Source organism: Sturnira hondurensis, unplaced genomic scaffold (assembly GCF_014824575.4).
Source record: "Sturnira hondurensis isolate 20B ecotype Veracruz unplaced genomic scaffold, ASM1482457v3 Scaffold0022201, whole genome shotgun sequence".
In the NCBI taxonomy this organism is placed as follows: domain Eukaryota; kingdom Metazoa; phylum Chordata; class Mammalia; order Chiroptera; family Phyllostomidae; genus Sturnira; species Sturnira hondurensis.
The window spans coordinates 3,124,074-3,146,411 of NW_028094832.1; the positions used below are offsets into that span (position 1 = coordinate 3,124,074).

The following is a 22,338-nucleotide window of genomic DNA, read 5'->3' on the forward strand; positions in this document are numbered from 1 at the left end:
AATAAGGGTTGCTGAAAATGTAGGCTTTTTTGGTGGTTGTTAATTTTAATCCCCACACATGTTTTCAGAAAGTTTGAAAACAACATGATGTGGCTTTAACTAATTAGAAGATGCGGTGGCACTATCTTCTCCATGCTTCTGTGGCAACAGATGTCGACTAGAGCTAAGTTACAGCTTAGTTGCAACGTGCTCTCTGACCACAACTCCCTTTTCCTACTGGAATGGCATTTAGCTGCAGGCATTCGACTCTGTTGCCACTGCAATTGGCCAGAGAGTACAGTAGTCCTGAGAACCGAATCGTGAGCTCATTTATGGGGTAAATTAAAAGTGGTTTCTGCCAGATGTCTGACACATCAAATTTCTTAGAAAAATGTGGAATTTATATGTAGGCATTGGATATGCCCCCCAAATATGCTAGTAGCATAGCAAAGTAAATGATTCAGAAGACATCTTTATTTCCCCACCGGAGAGAAGGCTGCTTGCTTCTCCCAGTGTGCACAAACTCATTCTACCTAGTGGTAGTATCCGAATTGAAAATACAACATCTTAGAGGCACTCAACCGCATTTCTGGGAATAGAACTATTTATTTGTTCCTTTATTTTGGTCAATGGATACATATTCTTATTGCTAGGCACTATGTTAATGAGTCTAATTATAGTGGCTCAAGTTTGGAAACATTGGAACGCACACAACAGACCATTTCAACAATGTCCTATAGCAAGCTTGTGGTGTACAGAGACAGAACCTGGGGCTTCTACCTTATCCAACATTCCAGGCTGCCTTGGTTCGAATTTCCTTCATTATTTATATAAAATTGCAAGGTTGATTTGCGGTTATGAACATTATCCTAGGCAGGCTGTTTCTAAGTTACTGTATATAATTGTGTTAATTGTCATATTCTTCATACCTCAAATAAACTTACACAGGAAATATAATTACAGGTACTAGATTTTAAACTCTGACAATTAGATGATTCAAAGTGGCTCTTTCTCTCTTGTAATTCCTTAGGAACGTATTATAAAAGAGGAATGGTATTTCCCACCTCAGTCCCAGTTGGTAATTCTGATTGTCCCATGATTTCACAGCTGCAAATCAGGCCCCACCCTCTCACACTTGTCTCTGGCTAATGATGCTTTCCTTAATTAGTACATGACTTAAGCTTTAGTCCTGACTTATCTGTTGCTGCGGTCGGTCGCTGGGCTACCTGAGCGCAGGCTGGTCTAACTGGGAAAGAAAACCTACTTGAACATCGATGCCACTTGTTTTGACATTGAATGAAGGGAAGAGCAATTTGTCCGGTCGTTGAATTTGCTTTCTTTATTGACTGAATTTGCATTCTCTGACAACTATTCTCTCCAACAATCTGTCTAGGCTTTGCGCTTCTATTTGTGGGGTTTATTCTTTTGGTTTTTTGTACCTTCCCCAGCTTGAGAATGGCTTCTAGAAGAAGCTGCTAGGAGCTCTGCCTGGACCAAGTCTGCGTGAGACGGCCTGCAGAGGGTGATCTCAGGAGATGCAAGACCCTCCTCTTCAAGGTCAAACCCGTTACTGGCCTTTCCTCCTTTTTCACTCTAAATTCCAAGGATCCCTGTCACTCCTCTGGATAGCGAAGGCACACAGATGGTAGCTTTGCTCTAGAATCTTATGTCAAATACATGCACATTAGAGAGGAGGGCATATCTGAGCAAGCTTATGATCCCTGACGTACTCTCTGCTTGCCACTGATACCCTTCCTCGGAAAGTTACCAAGAAAAGGTTTTCTGAGGAGTTAGGATGTAAAACAGAAAATGAAAATGGGGATAAGATGAAATGGGAGAAATACACATTTTGTTTTTGAAGTGACAAATGTTATCTATCATATACACAGTGGTATAGTAAATACTAAGGGGAGACATAAAAGCAATGCAAACATGCTTCCATGGGTTTGGAGATGACCTGTAATCTGACATACAGGTAACAGTGGTAGGGCATGCATGTAAGTGCTGAACATGGCTGGGATGCACTACAGAAGTCCCTCACAGAGATAATGAGACTAAAGCTGTATAATTTGGAGGAAGATCAGATACTATCATATGAGCACAGGCAACTTGGAATTAGACTGTGTGCAGTATGCGGCAGAGACAGAGAAACAAAGGAAACTAATCAGGCTAGGATGAAAGGTTTACTTTGAGCCATTGAAGATAGAGTTGAGACTTCACCCCATGAGCATGAGATAGCCACCTCATATTCACATATATGAATAGAGAAATAACAAGATGAAATGGATGTCCATAGAACAACTATATCGGTGGTGGGTTTGGAGCAGGAACCAGTGGAGAAGGAAAGACTGGTTAGGCAAGGGCAGAAATCCAGATTTGTCTAGCATAGTAACCAGGAATACATGTGAAAGATAAGAAGAAAGGATTTTTTATTGCCTAAATATGAAAAATTATTGAGATGGAAAGGGCAAGGAAGACTGTGAGACTTACAGACTGATTCAACTGGAGGGGGTGGGCAGTGGTGGCCCAGTCAGGAGACCTAGAAAGGGGAAAGCCCGAGAGGTCAGTGAGTGTAATCATCGAATCATGAGAGTTTAAAGCTGGAAAGGGCTTTAGAGATCATCTGTTGCAGCTTCTTCATCTTTAGGAGGGCAAATGAGGCCAAAGGAAGATATGTAACTCAATCTGGGACAGTAGTGACTCAATCCAGGACAGTGAACGGACGATGGCGAAAGCATAGCAACACTCATATCTTCTCCCACCAGGTCATCTTGCCCGCTTCCCTGTCTGTTCTGACCAGTTCTCTGGACAGTCTGGCTGGAACTCTAGACTGAGGACCACAGCCCATGTGCAGCCCAATTGGACAAAATCATAAAATTAAGACTGAACTTTTCAAAAAGCCAAATTTATTCATTTAAAGAACTGGCCTTTATGTCCTACCTAATAAGTGGTGTGAAAACCTTCTTTTGTTTGCGAACTGCGACACTGATATAGTGGTACAATGTTTGTGGTCTTTTTTTGCACAAGAGAAAGCTATTAAACTAAGTGCCTTCTTAAGCTTTCTTTTACATTAAACTGGTTTTTAAAATCTAAAAGTCTCAGAGTCATTTCTCTGCAGGTTGACAAATCTATCTTTCCCGAGACACACCAGTTGGGGGTAAAAGCGCAGTCAGAAATAGGATTACATAAGAGTTTTCCCGTGTCTGTCTCCCGGCTACAGGGCCAGGATTACAGCTATCCTCTCTTATCATAGTTCTCTTGGGCTAGGACAGGGCAGGAGTCTACTCGAGGGGCACTGGGGTAGGGGTGAGGGAAGACGGGTTACTTCATCACCCTGCACTTTGAATCACTGTCCTTTCTGTTCCTCGGCCATAGATCCAGGCTTGGTAGTAGTGGTGGGGTAAATGGAGCCAACTGTTTGATATGGCCACGTGGTGTTTCCTCAGTCTGCAGTCACTTGTAAACTATCCTGCAAAAGCAGCTTCACGCCATCTTTTCAGCTAGATTGCATTAACTTTTCCACGTGGGTAACCTCACTGCTGTGGTCTGTGTGGAGAGTCCTCAGTCCTTCACAGAAGTAGATCTTGGTGGGCTGCCCCGCCAGGTTCCAGAAAAGCTTCCAGATGCCTGAATCCTCTGAGCTGAGGTCAGTCTCAGGAGAGGCTGAACCCGTAAGAGTCAGGGTGCTGAGCCACAGGACTTGGGGGCTTTGAGCTTAGCAGACAGCAATGAAGACTCAGTGAAACCTGCCTGGTTTCCTCCTAAATACGACCTAACAGGAAGAGCACTGCACGGATAGTTGATGGATCTGGGCTGCTTCTCGACTTCAAGGTGGGTAAAATAATGCACTCTACTTGGGCCTGTTTCCCCAATTCCAAAATTACAGGAATACAGATTCTACGACCGACCAGGAACTGGAAGCACTGCCCAGAGGAGCCACGAAGGGGCCAGTCTTGGAACCTCCCGCAAGGCTCTACCAGCACAGGGATCTCCACACCAACTCCCAAGACACGTCGGTTACAGAGCCAGAGGGAAGCGTGCGCGCCCCCGCCGACTTCGGCGTGCGCGTTCCCGAAGGCTCAGCGAGCGCGTCCCCGCCGGGCTCAACGTGCGCGCTTCCGCCAGGCTTGCGGCTGCTGCCGCGGCCACCGCCTCCCAGGCCAAGTCAGGCCAGGTGGGCGGGGCGCAGCGGAGTTGGGCGGGGCGCCGGAGGGGGGCGGCTGCCGGAGGGGGAGGCCGAGTTACTGGAGGAGGAGGAGGAGGAGGAGGAGAAGGAGAGAAGAGAAAAGGCGGCTCCCCGGCGGGGCAGACAGGCAAGAAGGAGGCGGGCCGCCCGGGGGTGTGGGGCGCGGAGCGGCTCTGGGACAGCGCGGAGCAGCGGGGTACGGCGGCCAGGGCAGCCAGGGCCTGGGCCGCGCGGTTCGGTAGCGCCGGCCGGTGAGTGTCGGGAGGCCGGTAGGGGAGACGAGCGCGGCCGGCGCTGCTCCGGAGATGGAGGCGGCGGCAGGGCGGTGCGAGGCCCGCGGCCAGGTCGGAGGCAGCCGTGGGCTCGGCGGCCGGGCCTGAGGCGGAGTGAACACCGCCCTGCGCCGACCCGTCGGTCCCCGGCGCTGTCCCGGCGCCGAGTGGGCGTCCGCGGCGTGGGGTCCGCGGGGATCCTCCTGGCGGGCCAGCCGCAGAGACTGTCTGCAAATGGCGACCCAGACCCCGGGGAGCGACCCCCGAGTCACCCTGACTTGCCTGTTTATGTGTTGGGGAGGGGTGAAGAAAACTTGGGAAACCCCAAGAACCTCGAAAACCCGGCTTCTCCTTCCTTCCTTCTGTTAGAAACCTGGCTTCTTTGGGGGAACAAACAGGTTAAAGTCAGACTGGGAGGCATCTTCAACTGTCTCCACGGGATGTGTGAAGTTGGTAACTTTTCCATTCATGGAAGTGAGAAGCTCTTAGTCTTTCTTAGCCTCAGTCCTTATTAAAGGGAAACTAACTGATTTCATAGTTCGAAGGGGTATGACCATTCCAAAGTTATCTGTGTCCTGTCCCATGCAAGTACATTGCTTGGAATGAGGCCAAAGAGCGCACGGCGAATTCAAAGCAATCTCCTTTGAGTATGTTTTTAGCGTGTGTATTTGGGAGCATGGAGACTGGTGGGACAGTGTGTTGTTTTACCATGGTTCTAGTACTCCGCTCCTCTCTGCCCCTGTCTTGTTTTTCTTTCTGAGCCATGTCCTAAGTTTGAGATAAAAGATGCTTGGGAAGGAATTGACCTTTTATTCCGTAATTACTTTGTTGACTCTGATCCAAGATGAAGTTATTTATGGGCATTCTGATAGCAGAGTAGATTAATTTAAAACTCTGTAAATGCAAAACCCCCATCTTTCCAAACTTGAATTTTTGTTTGCCACATTTCAATGCTGTGCTGTGTCTTTCAGAGACCTAGTAATTTATATGAACAGATTTGGTCTTTGCTCGTATTTGTCAAGGTTTTCCAAAGCAGTCCAGTTGTTGACACGGCAAAAGGAATAGGGAAGGTAGGATAAGATGCACGTTTAGGGTTTTTCTCAGGGTTCAGTTTTTTCAATATGAGATTTTCGCTGAATCACTATAATTTATGCTTAGTCATTGTTTCTTACTACAGAAGTTTGGGGATTAGGTGGTGTTTTGCTAACTTTTTGAGATGCCAGTTTGTTTTTATTCGGTACTTTAATGCAGTGACATAGCTTTTTTTGTGATTCAGGAAATGTTAGTGGGTGGAGTTTTGTGAGTGTTATTAGAGAGTTGAAGTTTCCTATATAGGGAAAGTTGCATGCATTCCAAGTGTACTAGGTATTTAATTTCAATATTTCTCCATGTCTAGTACTGAAGACATTCTTAACATACAAAATGCCCTAATAAAATATACTATTAAAGAGCAATCATACATATTTTGAGATAATGTATATTGTTAGAGAGGTACTTTAAGGTCATTAAAATAGGCATTGTTAATGTGTGTTTACTGTTTGATACAGTATGTTACTAAAATGTGACTTTTCCTGGGATAGATCCTATGCTACTCTGCATGGTTTGGGTGTAAATTTTTTAACTGAGTTCCTAAGACTGCCTGTTTCATTAAAGGAATAGTACATGCTCTAAAATGACATTGTATTCATAGAATTCCTTAACATAAGATGGTAGGGTCTTCACTCAAAAAGCTATATAAAACACCATTTAATTTCAAATTCAGTTTGATGAAATTGAGAAGGCCAGGTGCCACTGGCCTTCTACTAGTGGTTTTCACATTGTGGGTAGCTGGGTAGTTTAGCATGGACGAGCATGCATGGATTAAAAGTCATTCTGTGAAAATCCTTTACAAAAAGGGTGTGTCTTTTTTTAGAGCAGGTAATGTTAGCATTAGTTAGTTCCTCATATGATTGTTTTTAAAAAGCTTTATAAGTGTAAATGACCTGATTTAAAATACATTTATACATAAAGCTTTGTGTAGATAAATGGTTGTGTAAAGGGAAGTACATCTGTTTTCTGAGGAAAACATGTTTGTACCTTACTGGTCATGCACATTAATAGTAAGCAGCCTTTGTAGAGTTCAGTGTAGTTTTCACAGTAATTGCTGCAAGGTCACAAAGTTGACATTCCTTTGGAGCCCATTCCCCTCTGCCACGCTGCCCACTGTAATTAGCTGAGTTCCACTATTTGGGAGGATTATTTTTATCTGAGTATTAAATAGATTCTGGTCTCAGTATTAAATATTTAATGCTTTTTACTTTAATTTCTGATGTCAGTTTTTAATAATTTCATTTTCTTAGTGGAGAACATGGCAAGTAATTAGGACTTTCACTTTGGAAGCTACTCATGACTATATTTAGAATCGAAAAATGTAAGTTTTGATTATATCATAATTGGAAGGCTAACACTTGAAAAATTTGCATATAACTAGGTCATGATACTATAAATAAAAAGAAGTCAGAACTGAAATTTCATGAGAGAATGTATACAATGTGACCCGTTTAGCTATTTCGGACTCATCAGGGACGCTTGTGCCTTGAGTTGCAAGTTTTGATAGTGGATTTTCAATCATGTCTAGTTACCCCCACCCCTTTTATAAATCAGGGAAATAGGGTGTCCAACCGAGGTTGTAGATTTATTGGAGTCTTTAAAACTGAGTGTAGATGATGGATCACAAATAAGGCAGCAAGTGATTGTGTGTGCTGTGCAGCTGCGCCTTTGACTGTTCAAGAAGGACGAGGCTTACGGAGGAGCTCGTAACTCATTGCTAAAGTTGAAATTTTAGTTGTAGACTGACTTGTAGTGGTTAACTGATTGAACAAGTCTAGTTCAATGTCAGCCTTACAGTGAAGCAATATTTTTTGTTCTGTTCCATCTCCTACCATATTAATTATACCATTAAGCAGTAGGCTGATACCACTTTCTTTCTAGAGCTTCTCTTCCTCACTCTGTGCCTACTCAGCACCTGCACACGTGCAGACACTTCACCCCGCTTTCCTTTTTGCTTCTGAGGCCTCTGTACTCAGTAGCCAGTAACCAGACTGATGGTTGGTTAGGGAATTAAAATTGTGGAACAGTATACAGGTAAATGTTTCCTTCTGTGCCTTTTATTACTATTACTTTCTAAGATTTAAAAAAGTGGAAGAGTGGAATTAACATTTTTTAATTTTTTTTCTCCTTTGGTTTGCTTTTTTGACGAATAACTTATCTTCATCTCTAATGCCTGGGACACATGACCTAGGTGCTCAAACAGTGTTTGATCTCTGTTGACTTTTTATAGCCGGTACAATGAAAGAATTTTGATTCAGTTTCATTGTCTGATACTAGACCTGTAAGATTGTATCTTTTTGTGAAGTATGTAGTTTGCCACGAAATTAAGAATCTCATTTTGTTTTGGAATCCATTTGATTATTTGGTTATTTCTTTTATTATAATCCTTTTGTTTAAGGTGAGGACCACCTTTGAACACAGGACACAGAATAGAGGGAGACAGAGATGGTCCTGCCTCCATCATGACTCGTAGAGTTTTCTTGCGGAGATAGACATTCAACAGGATAAAGATTTACTTAGAGTTGTGCCCAGTGTCACCAAAGAATAATGCAGTAACGAGCATGTAGTATGATACGGGCTTCATACTTGCTTTTAGGTATGGGGAAATGTAACATTTAAGCTGAAACGTAGACTCGAGGCAGCAGTTGGGGAGGGAAAGGGGTGTGTGTGTGCGTGCATGAGTGTGTGTGTGTGTGTGTGTGTGTGTCTTAGAGGCAAAAGAGGACATTATGAACAACCTGAGGCAGCAAGCTGTGTGAGTACTTTGAGTGACTTGGTTTAGCATATTTTAAAATCATGCTAATTTGCAATGTTTTATTGATTTATCACCATATATATTTTAATGAATCTGGATAAATAAACAATTTTTTGAGGGCCCTATCTTCAAGTCTAGAAATAGCCTTAAATGACAAAGCCTAATTTCATCATATGGAAAATGCCATGTTTTAAAACTATATTTATGGATTGCTTGTCAGCGACAGCGTATGAGTTGGTCAAGAATTTCTGTTAGGGAAAATTGAATCTACTGTAAAGCACTTCATCATTCACAGATATTTTCTCAACTAATGAAACTTTTCCATTTGTTTGAAATGTCAAGATTCTTCTTCTAGAGAGTTAAAAAAATTCTTAATATTGAAGAGTTTTAAAGTAAGCTCAAGTTCAACTTGAAACCTCAGTTTTAGCAACTTGTTTTCTACTGGGCCTGCTGTGTCACTGTTTAACTGACAGAACAGGGGTTGGTGTTTTTTAGCTTGTTTCCCAGGGTTTAGGAGTAATGTGAGGCGTATTGGATAATGGTGATCTTGGTTAGAAGGAGGATGACTCTGGAAGTTTTCAGTTCTGAAGTGGAGGTTTGTATCCCCAGATCATTCTTTGGGTATTGTCGAGTGCATTTTCTTATTTCTTAATGTATTTAGTAGTAAAATAGAATTAAACTTGATTCCTTCTTTGTACCACTGTTTGGAGAATTGTGCAATTTATATTGTTCCATACATTTATAGTAAGCATTATGAAAGTTAGTTATTCATTAAATAATTTAAAACTGCTATATTCAACGCAAAGCAATGTGCTGTCACAATTAGAAAGGACCGAAAAGGAGGCAGGACCATCTGTCTCAGTTCCCGACCACAGGGGCAATCGTGTTGAAGTAAACTACAAGCAAAGTTGTATAATCTCCATTCCTCGAATAACATCTTAAAAGTGCATTGCCAGTTACTGAAGTGTATTTTTTAAACAGTTTATGAGTAAACATACCTGCTGTTGGCCATGTGCTTTGATCAGGTACAGATTTGAGTCCTAGCTGTGCCACTCACTAGGTGGACGGCCTTGGGCAGGTCTTGTCCTTAGTCTTTCTGAAGCTCAGTTTCCTGTGGGCTGTTACAGGGGTTGTGACATTAGGTGAGGAGACATATGTAAAGGAGGACAAAATAGGTACGTAATTAGTGTTTCTTTTCTTTCTCTCTAAGTCTACTTCAATGACTAGTAAATATTTTGGACTCATTGCTACAGGTGTTTTTGTTTCCATTTTTGATATTTTTCTTATTCAGAGTAGAATAGTATGCAGGAAGTTGTTTATTTTGAAGCTGGAGAGCCTTCTGCCTCTACCTTTCAGAGTTGCTGTTTTGCATTTAATTCAGTTGTTTGTAACAGGTGTTATTTTTAATGCTTTTGAATTGAGTGCGGTTTTTGAGCAGCATTCCCTCTCGGTGGTCATGTGATCTGTACATAACGTAAAGTGCTCCTGCAAGTTCTGAGAGCAGTGGTCACTTTCAGAACTGCTTGTATTTTTAGGTTTCTCTCTCAGTAACAAGCTTATTTCAGTACGTGAGATGAACTCAGTGTGGTTGCAAAATGAAAGCTATCGCTGTTTTCACAATCTCGTCACTCAGAAAAGTTTGTCTTAGTTCTTAATAAAGTTTCTTTTTAAATTTCTGCTTCATATACAAATGTTTCTTGTAATTAAGCTGTCATTTTTCTATTATGTCTCTTTTAGCATGTGTCTTTTTAATTTATAGGTTCTGTCATCACCTATACAATTTATAATGTTAAATATTCAAAAGTATATTTAGCCCTGACCGAGTAGGTCAATGGGTTAGAAAGTCTTCCTGATATGCCAAGATTTGGGGACTGGTCCTGGGTCAGGGCACATACAACCAGTGACTGCATAAATAAGTGGAACAACAAATCAATGTCTCTCTGTCTTTCTCTCTCATTCTTACTATCTCTTCCTTCCTCTCATTCTCTAAAACCAGTAAATAAAATATCTTAAAAAGCATATTTAAATCATAATTTTTAATTTTTAAGCAGTTTAAAAAATACAGTTTTGTTGATAAATATATGCCTCCTTCCTACCCCTAGCAGCATTAAATACAATATCAACCCATAACTTTGTACTTACTTAACAAAAGGTCTATCAGTGATTGATAGACCTTTTGTTTTTGTTTTTAGCTTGAAGAAAATCAAACCTGGACTTAAGAAAAAGAAATAGCAGTTTGGGGAGTAATTAGTTTACATTAGCTACCTGGAACCAAGATAGAATTTATGGGAAAATATTTCAAAGATCTAGCAATCTTTTATGCACTGATGTGAAGAAAATAGGCTAAATAGACTAATAATCAGCATCTTATTCAGAAAATTATTATCTACTACAGTGTAGTTTAACTTGGGAAATGTTGGGATGAATTGCCTGTGCCTTATACAGGAGAGATGTGTGAGTACTTAGCTATAGAGATCTGAAGTTATGGAAGAGGGAGCTGGGCAGAAGATACAGATGAGTTTTCAGAATATTGGTGCTCATTGAAGTTTTTGAGAAATTGAGAACACCCAGGGAGAGAATGCATAGAAGAATGAGCAAGCAGTGACATGGATCCCTGGAAAAGAGTAGTATTTTAGAAGAGTTTAAGAGGTAGGGGGGAAACCAGGAACTATGACATCAAGAAAACTAAGAAAAAATAATAGTTTAAAAGGAGGAATTAGTCAACATAATGATACAGTGCCCAAGGAAGATGGGGTCTGGAAAAAATGCCCTTTGGATGTAGCACCGAGCATCCGAGGTATGCAGCTTTACTGAGTGGTGGGAAACATAAAAGCCAGATTAGAGGGCTACAGAGTGTTGGGGGGATTAAAAGCATTTTTTGGATAATTTTTTGTTTTTCTTCTGGGGGATGTTGCTTCATTATTTAGGTTTTTAAAGATAAAAATAGTCTTTTAATTTTTTTATGTTTACTAGGAACAAGCCAATAAAAAGGTTGAATGTTACAGAAAAAAAAAAGAGATACAAAAAACACCCAGGAATTAAATCAGTATGTTGTGCTGATGCTTTCTCTTATTTTTATATAAAATTTGATAAAAGCAGGAAAGACCATTGGGTATCTGTAATACCTTCATGTTATTTTCTACATACTATTTCTCTGTTTAAAATTCTCAGTGACTTCAAATTAAAGTCTGAATTCCTTAGAGTGCCATATAGTATAGTCTTCATGATTTGCCTTATTCCTGTCCATCCTCATCTCTCACAGCTACCTTGAATTTCACCTTGTGAACCAGCAGCTCTAAGAAACTTGAAGTTCCCTGAACATGTTTTGCCAATTCTTGCTTTTCTGCATTTGCTTATGCATTGAAGTAACTGTGCATTTGCTTATGCACACAGTTCAGCACTGAATGCCTCCCTTTCTTACTAAACTTCTCCCCATCCCTGCCTTAAGACTTCTCTTCTTTCAAGATTCCTGTGAATTCTTCTCTAGTCCCTACCATTACTGATTATTATATTCTTGTATTGACATTTTACTTCTGTCATACTGATTACATAACAATGCAACATGAGTTTTACTAACTCTTTGACATCTTACTACATAGTTCCTCGATAGGAGACACTGTGTCTTACTAATCTATATTGCCATACCAAGCACAGTGTCTAGTATGTGGTTGTTAGACAATCAATAGGTATTTACTTTAATGAATGAATGGAAACTGTGGCCCTGAGAGGTATGTAATTTGTCCATAGCCAATAGACATGGAGTCAGAACTTGTATTTTCTGGGTGAATTCTTTGTGTGTTTTAATTAAGGCTTATTTATTGATTTGTTGCAGAATTTATTAAGGCATGTAGAATGAGAGATCAATAGATGAAATCTTTAGTTCACATATACAGGGAATAAAAAGGGAACTTCTAATAAAGGTTTAGTTAAGTATTTTTGAAATTCAGGTTATTGTCCTTTAGGAATATGATGAGGTCTCTGAATTTGGGGTGCATCAGAATCAGTTTAGTTGAAATTAAAAAGATAAAAGTTAAAGCAGTCTCTGAAATTTGAACATTACATATACATTAACTCATTTTTGGCATTATCGACTATGTAGTGTACTAGAATTTAAGTATTTTGTTTTGTAACTTTTGGCCTTTTAAACATATTGTTATCTGGTTTATAAAAATGAATTTTTATGACATTTTAGTTAAAGTGCTGAATTGTTACTTGAAATGCTTAAGTTTCTAGATGGATAAATTATTTGTAAAAAGCTTTATATATATTTCATTCTAAAATAAGCCAGTACGCCTTCATGATTTGATTTATATTATCAAATGACTTTAAAATTGACCATTTTTTGCCCAACTTACTATCTTTTTTCCATGTTAACAACCAGAACGGACTGGCCATCATGGAGGAGGAGCCGCAGCATTCGCACTGTGTGAACTGTGTCAGTAGGCGGTGTATGACCAGACCGGAGCCTGGGATTTCCTGTGATCTGATTGGTTGTCCGTTGGTTTGTGGAGCAGTCTTCCATTCTTGTAAAGCTGATGAGCATCGACTTTTATGTCCATTTGAACGAGTGCCTTGCTTAAATAGTGACTTTGGATGTCCGTTTACAATGGCTCGTAACAAAGTGGCTGAGCATCTGGAAACATGTCCTGCAAGTGTGGTGTGCTGCACCATGGAGTGGAACCGCTGGCCGGTCAGTTACGCAGACCGGAAGTCATATGAAAATCTGAGCAGAGATGTGGATGAAGTGGCACAATTGGATATGGCCTTGGCGCTTCAAGACCAAAGGATGCTCTTAGAATCTCTCAAAGTAGCCACCATGATGTCAAAAGCAACTGATAAAGTATCAGAACCTAGAGAACAAATATCAGTTAAGTCAGCTCTTCCAGAGATACCACATGCTAATGGTTTGGTGTCTGTTGATGAAGAATCTTATGGTGCACTTTATCAAGCTACTGTAGAAACAACCAGAAGTTTGGCTGCTGCTTTAGATATCCTGAACACAGCCACAAGAGACATTGGCATGCTAAGTGCGAGCCTTTGTGCTTCTCCAAATGAAATGAATGAAGAGGAAACTGCCAGAGAAAGCTTACAGAACAGGAACCTGAAAGACCAAGACCGTCTTTCTGAGGATGAGATAGGAGCAGCTGGTGGTACTGACCGTAATGACCCAAGTCAGGATGCTCAGTCTGAACAAAATGGTTCAAGTGATTTATTATGCGACTTGAATACCAGTTCTTATGGCACTTCGACTCTTTGTAATGGCCTTCCTTTGGAAAATGTATGTACACAGGTCGTAGACCAGAATCAGAATTTACATGCCGATTCAAAAGAAGGTAACTTAACAAATGGAGACTGTGTAGTATCAGATGGCACTTCAAAATCTTCCAGTTCACCTTTAGTAGCAGCACAACTTAAGGAAGTAATACCATCTGATGTTTTGCCTAATGGCACCGTGCAGCATATCCTCATGTCAGATGATGAGGATGAAGGAGACTTGCACTGGAGAAAAGTGGACTTGGGGGACTTGAGGAATGTGGATGTCTTACCTCTCAGTCAACCTCCTTCATTCAAATTTCTTTCTAATGCGTGTTGGTCTAAACCAAGAGAAGATAAAGCAGTAGATACATCAGATTTGGAAGTTGCAGAAGATCCAATGGGTCTCCAAGGAATAGATCTCATCACAGCAGCGTTGCTGTTTTGTCTAGGAGATTCTCCAGGCGGGAGGGGCATATCTGATAGTCGCATGGTTGATGTTTGTCACATTGACTTTGGAACTCAGACTTTCTCACTTCCATCTGCAATATTAGCTACAAATACAATGGTTGGGGAAATCGCCTCAGCTTCAGCTTGTGATCATGCCAACCCACAGCTTTCAAATCCAAGTCCTTTTCAGACACTTGGGCTAGATTTAGTATTGGAATGTGTCGCTAGGTACCAGCCCAAGCAACGTTCAATGTTTACATTTGTCTGTGGACAGTTATTTAGAAGGAGAGAATTTTCTTCACATTTTAAGAATGTGCACGGTGATATTCATGCTGGACTCAATGGCTGGATGGAACAGAGGTGTCCTTTAGCATATTATGGTTGTACCTATTCCCAGCGTAGATTTTGCCCGTCCACACAAGGAGCAAAGATCATACACGACCGCCATTTGAGGTCATTTGGAGTTCAGCCGTGTGTATCTACAGTGTTAGTAGAGCCTGCTAGAAACTGTGTGTTGGGATTACATAGTGACCATCTAAGTAGTCTTCCCTTCGAGGTTCTGCAACATATCGCCGGCTTCCTCGACGGCTTCAGCCTGTGCCAGCTCTCCTGTGTGTCCAAGCTGATGAGGGATGTGTGCGGCAGCCTGCTCCAGTCTCGTGGGATGGTCATCCTGCAGTGGGGGAAAAGGAGGTATCCAGAAGGAAAGTCATCATGGCAGATAAAAGAAAAGGTTGGTTTAATTTTAACTGTACTATCTCCTTATTTGACAGATAGTAGGCACTTAGTGATGTTGCTGAATTAGTAGCATTAAATTTTTAATATTGGTCATTCTTAAAACATAACTCACTATGCTAACATACTTTTTTTGAATAACGGTAATTATTGAAAATGTAGGAGAGTTAGAATTGTCATAATCACATTTTTACGGCAGACACCCTACAGCGAGATTCTGATCTCATGTGGCAGAGGCCCCGCCCCGCTCTTCGTTTAGGTGAGCAGTTCCGTGCCTGTTTGATTCTTTGTAACAATGCCATTTGTTTGTGGCCGTGTTAACCACCTTCCCACTTGGGCCCCATCTGAAACATTGTTACCCCAGGACAATGGGAGACGCAAGAAGTTTTTTACTGTTTACATTTGGCATTTTCTTTCCATTCTTGGCAGTTTCTTTCTTAAGACTTGGTTGTTTTATAGAACTTAAATAGGGAGAGATGAGAAGAAGTAGGAACTATTGTTACTGGGAAGTAACCAGTGGAGTTTTGGGGAGGGTGGACATAAATGGTGGATGCGGGTGTGTAGTATGTCAGAGTGAGATAAGGATGGGGCAGACTCTGGGTTTAGTGCAGTGAAAGGGGATGTTGCATATTGAAGCTTGAGCTGGGTTGTAGGGAGACCTGGGAACAAACCCTGGCTCCACCGTTTTTCTCCTGTGACACCCTACGTGTTGCCCAGCTTTTGTCTGAGGCACTGTCCCCCAGAAACTAGAAGGTATTGCAGATATCTTTGGTTGTAGGTATTTTTATTTCAGAACATTTATAATATGAAACTTTGCACTTTATTACGTGGAGAAAATTTTTGTAAACTTCACATTAGTTGATGGGTTCAGGTTTTTGGCTATTTTGCTTTACCCACCTTCAGTTTTCTCTTACTTGCGCTTATCGCTCAGTCGTCGGAGTTCTGTCTCTGCTTCTTTGCTCTCCTAAGGCCCTGACCAGTAAGCGAACACACCGATTACTTCATGATTCCTCTTTTTCCAAGAAGGAATTCTGGTGGCAGAAAGTTTCATACTTTTCATACTTGCTGCGTGAACGTGGGTATCTGTGTGTATTTTCATTTTCCAGATGACTTGGTGTCTTTCTCCCATTTGGGCTGGAACATTCTGAGTGTGTTCTTGGCCTCTTTTTGTCTTTACCCAGCACTACGGACCTATGAGATGAGCCGTTTTCTAGGGTTCTGTTCCAGCAGAAGACCATACCTACTCTTGGTGTTTAAATTGCCACCTTTAGTATGGGTTACTCACACATCTATATCCTGGCCACTTTAGCTCCCTCCAGACCATTGTATATTGTACCAGCACGTCCTGTACATCTGCACTCAATTATTTCACAGCTTCATCAAGCTCAGCATGTCCAACCTATTCCACTTCTCTCTTTCTCTTAATCTCAGAAAGTGGCATTATCTTTTACCAAATTGCCTAAACTGGGACTCTGGGACTTGTGATTGACTCCACTTCCCCCCTTTATTTCCATATCCTGGTAATCACAAAGTGTTACCGTGTTTCCCTTCCTCATTCTTCTCCAGTTTGTTTTTACTGTTTCCACTGCCACTTCCCTGGTTCAGTCCCGCCTCTGGTTCTTCAGTCTCACTGCAGTGGCCTCCTCCCCACCGCTCTCTGTTTCCAGTTGCGTTCCTCTTCATCATAATCTCTACACAAGAACTAGAAGGACAAGTGTTTTCCTAAGTACAGTTCTTACCATAGTGCTTAAAAACTTTTTAAATGTCCATTGCCTTGGCATAGAGACAGGTTCCTTAATGAAACCTTGAAGGTTTTTTATAATCTTGTCCATCCTTACCTCTTCAGTTTCCTCGTCACGTTATACTGCAGCCACGTTCATTCACTTGCAGGTGCCTAAGGCCTTTGAGTATGCTGTCTCTAATACTTACATCTGAGCATTTACACTGTGCTCGACAGTGGGCTAATACACGTTTTACCTTTGTTAATTTCTTTAATCCACTGTCCGTATTTTATGGAAGAAGAAATTGAGGTTTAGAGAGTTTTCAGTAACTTGCCCAAGTCTCTATGGCTTCAGACCTAGGGAACTTGCCTCTGGAGCTTGCGATCGTCATACTCTTGCTGTGTCCTGCTTACTCTTCAGCCCTTAACTTCCTCAAGGGAAGCCTTTGAGAACCCCCTCTGGAGTGTGCAGGGAGGTTCACTGTTCTGAGTGCTTTTGGTGCCCCATTATAAAGACCTGGACTTTATGTATCCCTGCGAAAGCACTCAACATGCTGTTTTGAAATTCACTGGTAAATTGTCATTTTCCTTCGTTGGACTAAGTTCCTTGAGAAGTAAGATTCTCTGGGAACCGAAATATCTATTGCTTAGCATTGCACCTGCCATATAGCAGGCACTACATAAGTACTTGAATGAGAAATTGGCCCATTACTAAGAAACTCGTCATCAGGAAATAGGAGCCATCCCTTTTTTCCTGAGTTTGTTCTACCAGACTCTCTGTGTGGAAGTAGGTAGGCAGTCTGCCACCATTGAATCTTTCAGCTAACTCGTTCTACTGACGCTTAACAAAAGCTCCTAATTCCTCCCATAGTTTTATGAGTGTGGGGCATTGTAATCTACAATTCCTATTGGTAGCTACTCCCTAGACCTTCACTGACTCCTGGCAACTGACTCACTTGGGTACTTGATATAAACCCTCAGGAGTACAGCAAGTTAGTACCCCATGTGCTAGACAGTGGTGACTTCTGTTGCCGACTGAAAAGTAATTCTGTTGACACAGGATTTTGAAGGCATCTGGCCACCCTGGAAGTCATTGGTGTCATTTCCTGAGGAGCTCTAATAAGTGCGGAGTGCTTCCCCCAAACCCACTGCCCCCTCATAGAGGGACTGCTGTCTCACTGTGTACTCTGTATCCTCTCTCTGAGTAGACATTGCCTGTGATGAGCTTAGCTAGCCTGCTTAGCCTTGTCTTGTCCCGTTCATCCTGTTACCTAGGTCTGTGCTGCTCCACTCATGCTTGTTGCCTGTGTCCAGGTAGCTTTATATTTTGAATTGTAAAGATGTGGGGGGCCACAGCAGTCACTGCCAGACTAATGTGATGACAGTGCTTCAGGGCTTGGAGCTGCTGAGGGGCCAGAAAGGGAATTAGCCCCTGTTTTTCCCAGCAGGCACGTGAACAGGGATAGCAAGTGAGTATTTGCCCAGAAATGCATTTTACAACGATAAGGAGTAAAATAAAATTCATTTACCTGAGTTCTTTCTATGTAAATTTTCAGAAACGTTTTGAACAAATTAAAGCACCTGTGTTTATTATTACTAAGTCCCATTAGTATATAAAGAATGGAAAGTTAAGGTACCGAGGCACAGCATTCTGTAGTATTTTGAAGTATGCTCTATATAGTATAATAGGGGTGAAGATAAAAGATAATACTGCATTGCCTATCTCTCCAGACTACAGATAACTCTAGCAGTTGTATAGAAGGAAAGAATAGTGTGCCATATGTATTATTTTTAGGAAGTATTTCTGAATTCATGAGGTTATCATTTTCTAAAAATTGCTTATTAAGCCAGGTTGGATGTGATTTTTAATATTGGGTTTTGTCTTTTATTTTTTATTATATTACACTTATTGAAGTCATAATGTCATAGAAATGATTTATCTTATAAATATTTGATAAACAGGTTTGTAGCTGAATGGATTCACTAATTTTCAGTTTTGTAGCTAACCACTTGAAAGTTTACAATGCATGTTTCTCTAACAGTAGAAATGTGTGTAGTTAGAGCAAGAAGTGTGTTTTGATACTTGTTAATTGACTTGTTTAAATCTGAAGTACAGTTTTCTTTTAGGTATGGCGATTCAGCACTGCATTTTGTTCAGTTAACGAGTGGAAATTTGCCGACATCCTGAGCATGGCCGACCACCTGAAGAAGTGCAGCTACAATGTTGTAGAGAAGCGGGAGGAAGCCATCCCGTTGCCGTGTATGTGTGTGACCCGGGAACTCACGAAGGAGGGGCGTTCACTTCGCTCTGTTTTGAAACCTGTGCTTTAAAAACTGTGACTCCACATCCCTGCAGGCACCTGGTATAACTTCTTTGTAATATGCGGCGCTTTATTAATGTATTAAATACTACAACTAGCTAAAGTTATTTTCACTATGTATATAATGTTTTGAAGTGACATATATTTTTATAAAGTACTGTTTAGTGGGGAAAAAGTTGCCTTAATGTTTGAGGTGTGTGAAATTTTTGAAACTTGGACAGGGTGACTTAATTTTTTGCTACATGATTTTCAGAATTAGTATTTTTAATGGTGTGCATATTTTGGTTCTTTTTTTTTTTTTTTTTTTTGCTTCTTAAACTAACAAGATCCTGACCAAACATATTTCCTCATGTTTTCTGTGGGCTACAACCCATACATTCAAAAAGCAAAACTTTTATTCACTTTCTTGCCGCATACGTTTTTCAGATTTAAAAGTTCAGTTGCTTAAGGTCATTGTCAAGATTTTGTCTCCTAGTGCTCCCCTTACACAGTTGATATGTAGATGATCTCTGATGTACACTCACATCGTATTTGAAGTCATGACTATTTGGTAATGCCATTTACCGTGTTTTAGAAGGAATTTACAAAGAAGTTCTCACCTTAGGTTTTACAGCTCTCATTCAGAGAGTGGTCCTTATGTCACTTTCCTGTGTTAGACACCACATCCAAAGACACGTGGCAGTGTGTTCCATGACAGGTTAAAGCAAAGCAAACAGGCAAAAAGCCAGTTTATTGATTTTAATTTGAAGCTCTTCATGGTATTATTTGCTAGGTACTTGATATAAGAAAAGAAGAAAATATACCTCATTTTAAGTTGGAATTGGGCATATTGTGTAAATAAATTTCAGATATTCAGAATGCAAAGGCCTTAACTTTTTAATAAACATTTAAAATTTTTGCTTTTTGATGTTTATAAAAATCAGTTAAGTTGTTGTAAGACATTTAAAAATGTGAAATTTGGTGTCTCCGTAAGATGACAATCATGAAATGCAGAAGCTTGTCGTGGTTGACAATCTCCTTAAAAGAGTTCCAGGTAATTTTCATAGATTTCTCTGTCAAAAGAGTAGGAGTCACATCTTTGTGTAAAGATCAAGGTATAACAGGAAAATATTCAAAGACCTATTCCTTGAACTATTTTAATTTTCAAGTTGATTAATATTATTAACTTCATGTGATCAACTGAAAAAATGAATATATCAATATTTAGAAGTAAATTGCAAAGATGGACACGTATTTACATAATTTGTTTTAAGTGACTTCTGGCATTTGGTAGTCTGAAGTGGTGACAAGTTACCTTGTTATAAAATACCAAAACTCTTCTGTGTATTTTCTTCCTACATTTGTCCATGAGAGTGCTCCATTGTTACTGGGTTCCTGGTTCCCATATATGGCAATCCGGCTGGGCAGAGGCATTCCTTGGGCGTTAGAAAAGAATTCTGAACTATTTAAGACTTGTTTTGGTTGAATCAAGGCCTTACTACAGTTGAAAAATATAGCACTAAAGACTGACCAGTTGTTTGGCCTCACCTATCATTTTAATTAGAAGAATATTTACTTATTTCTCAGTGCATAGAATTTCTTTTTCAACTGCCACTGAATGGCATAACCAGACTCTGTTTCTGTGAAAAAGTCAGAAATAAGACAACAAATATTGTAAAATACAGCTCTGCCTTTTAAAGTTTTGCTGAAGAATGTGTCTGGTTAGGATAGCACAAACATCAACTTTTTGTTTTATGGGTGCGCTTTTTAAAGTCCTTGGATTTTAAGTTTAGGCTTCTTGTTTCTGTATTTGGATCATGAGATATTTAACATTTTTTCCACCTTATATTTCTTTTCCACACCTTTGGCTGTTTTTTTTTTGTTTGTTTGTTTGTTGTGCCACCATACTTTGTTAAAAATGTTTTCTTTGTGCAACATTTGTTCAAATTCTAATAAAATTAATATTTCCCTTTATATGGCTCAGTAACTTAAAAAGAAAAACTTTTATTTGAATAAAACTTTAATACTTGTTTGACAAATTCCAAACACAGTCATACTGTTTCTGTAGAGTGGATTTCTGCATGTTAATAGGAGTTGCTTGTTGATTATTACTCACCCATGTTTTATTGGTGAGCATTAAACTTCTCTTTTAATATGGAAAATTCATTAGTTAACTCTCTGTGTTTCCTCAGTGTCTTCTTGAAGTAGTCCCACCTAGGGGTATTGGAAAGGCTAAAGAGTTTATAGCAATATTATTTTTCTAAAGTTTGTAATGGGAACAAGTTATCTAGCCTTTTAAGCATGAAAAGATTGTGTGTCATCCAAGTAAATTGACGTTTGAGAAGTCTTTGTTGTTTTGGTAGTGCTTGCTGACCATCAAGATAAATGGCAAGTATCAGGATGGAGGGAAATCATCTGAAATCACTTTTATCTGCTGCCTCCTTTCCCAGAATGACCTGTTATTTTAGTTCTCCTTTCCCTCCCTCCCTCCCCCTTTTTCCCTCCCTCCCTCCCTCCCTCCCTCTGAAACTCTGGGGTGGGAGCCAGCAATCTGTTTTAACAAAGGCCTTCTCGTCATTACAATTCACAGTAAAGTGTGAGAACTTAGAGCAGCGATTTTCAACCTTTTTCATCTCATGGCACATAGAAACTAGTTAGTAAAATCCTGCAGCACACCAAAATATATATTTTTTGCCCATCTGACAAAAAGATAGGTGTAATTTTGATCCATTCATACCTGGCTGCCGTCACTTTTAAAAATTGGACAATCTAAGGGAAAAGGTCCGTGTTCCTGCCTAAATAGTCAGGTACTGCGTGTTTGAAACATTCTTGCCGCACACTGGTTGCGAATTGCTGAATTACGGGAAAGACTGGGGCATGCCGTCTGTTCTGGATGATGTGTTATTGGAGTGAGTAACCGTGTGTATGTACATATATGTATAACCCCAAGTTGTGAGTTAATTCATAGTTAAGTGATATATATTGTGTTGATATTATAGCCATATGACAAACTACATTGGTACCGTGGTTGCTGGACATTTTTAAAAAACCATCATTTACTAGTATTTTAATGTAATGTTATTATAAGTGTTTCTTCTGTTCAAGATAAATTGTAGTGCACCTTACAGTTCATTAGCACTTACATTAGCCTAGTTCGTGTTCTTCCTCTCATTTGGTGGTCGCAAGTGACGTGAACGTATTAGATTTCTAGGGTAAGTAAAGAGGGTAGAAGTAGACCAATACTATTTGCAGGAATCCTCTCAACCCTATTAAGAGATTCTAAAGGTTGAGCTGTTGGTTTAGCAGTAGCATAGAATCTTTTTTGGTCTTTGACACTGTGTTACATACTCCATCAATATTGTTGCTATTAGTCACCATTCCTTAACGTTGGCTGTTGGGGTCTTAGGAACATTGACAATAATGGGGTTTTCAATAAAACCTCCATATTCCTTGAAGACAGAGTAGTTTTACTACTATATTGATAACAGATTTTTACCTCTGGTGACTTGAATGTGATGTTTGGCATTTGGAAGCAAAACACATTTACGTTTTGCATTTCAACTTGAGAAGACATGAGGCTTATTCATTTTAAAATTTTT

General features: G+C 40.3%; 1 protein-coding gene across 1 annotated transcript; it reads left to right on the top strand.

Annotated features, from left to right (window-relative positions):
• Positions 1-4,228: 4,228 nt before the first annotated feature.
• FBXO30 (F-box protein 30) lies at positions 4,229-20,240 on the top strand. Its single transcript, XM_037034761.1, has 3 exons — positions 4,229-4,416; positions 12,663-14,717; positions 18,567-20,240. The coding sequence occupies exons 2-3, from the start codon at positions 12,678-12,680 to the stop codon at positions 18,768-18,770; spliced, it is 2,244 nt and encodes a 747-aa protein (XP_036890656.1). The 5' UTR covers positions 4,229-4,416; positions 12,663-12,677; the 3' UTR covers positions 18,771-20,240.
• Positions 20,241-22,338: the final 2,098 nt, after the last annotated feature.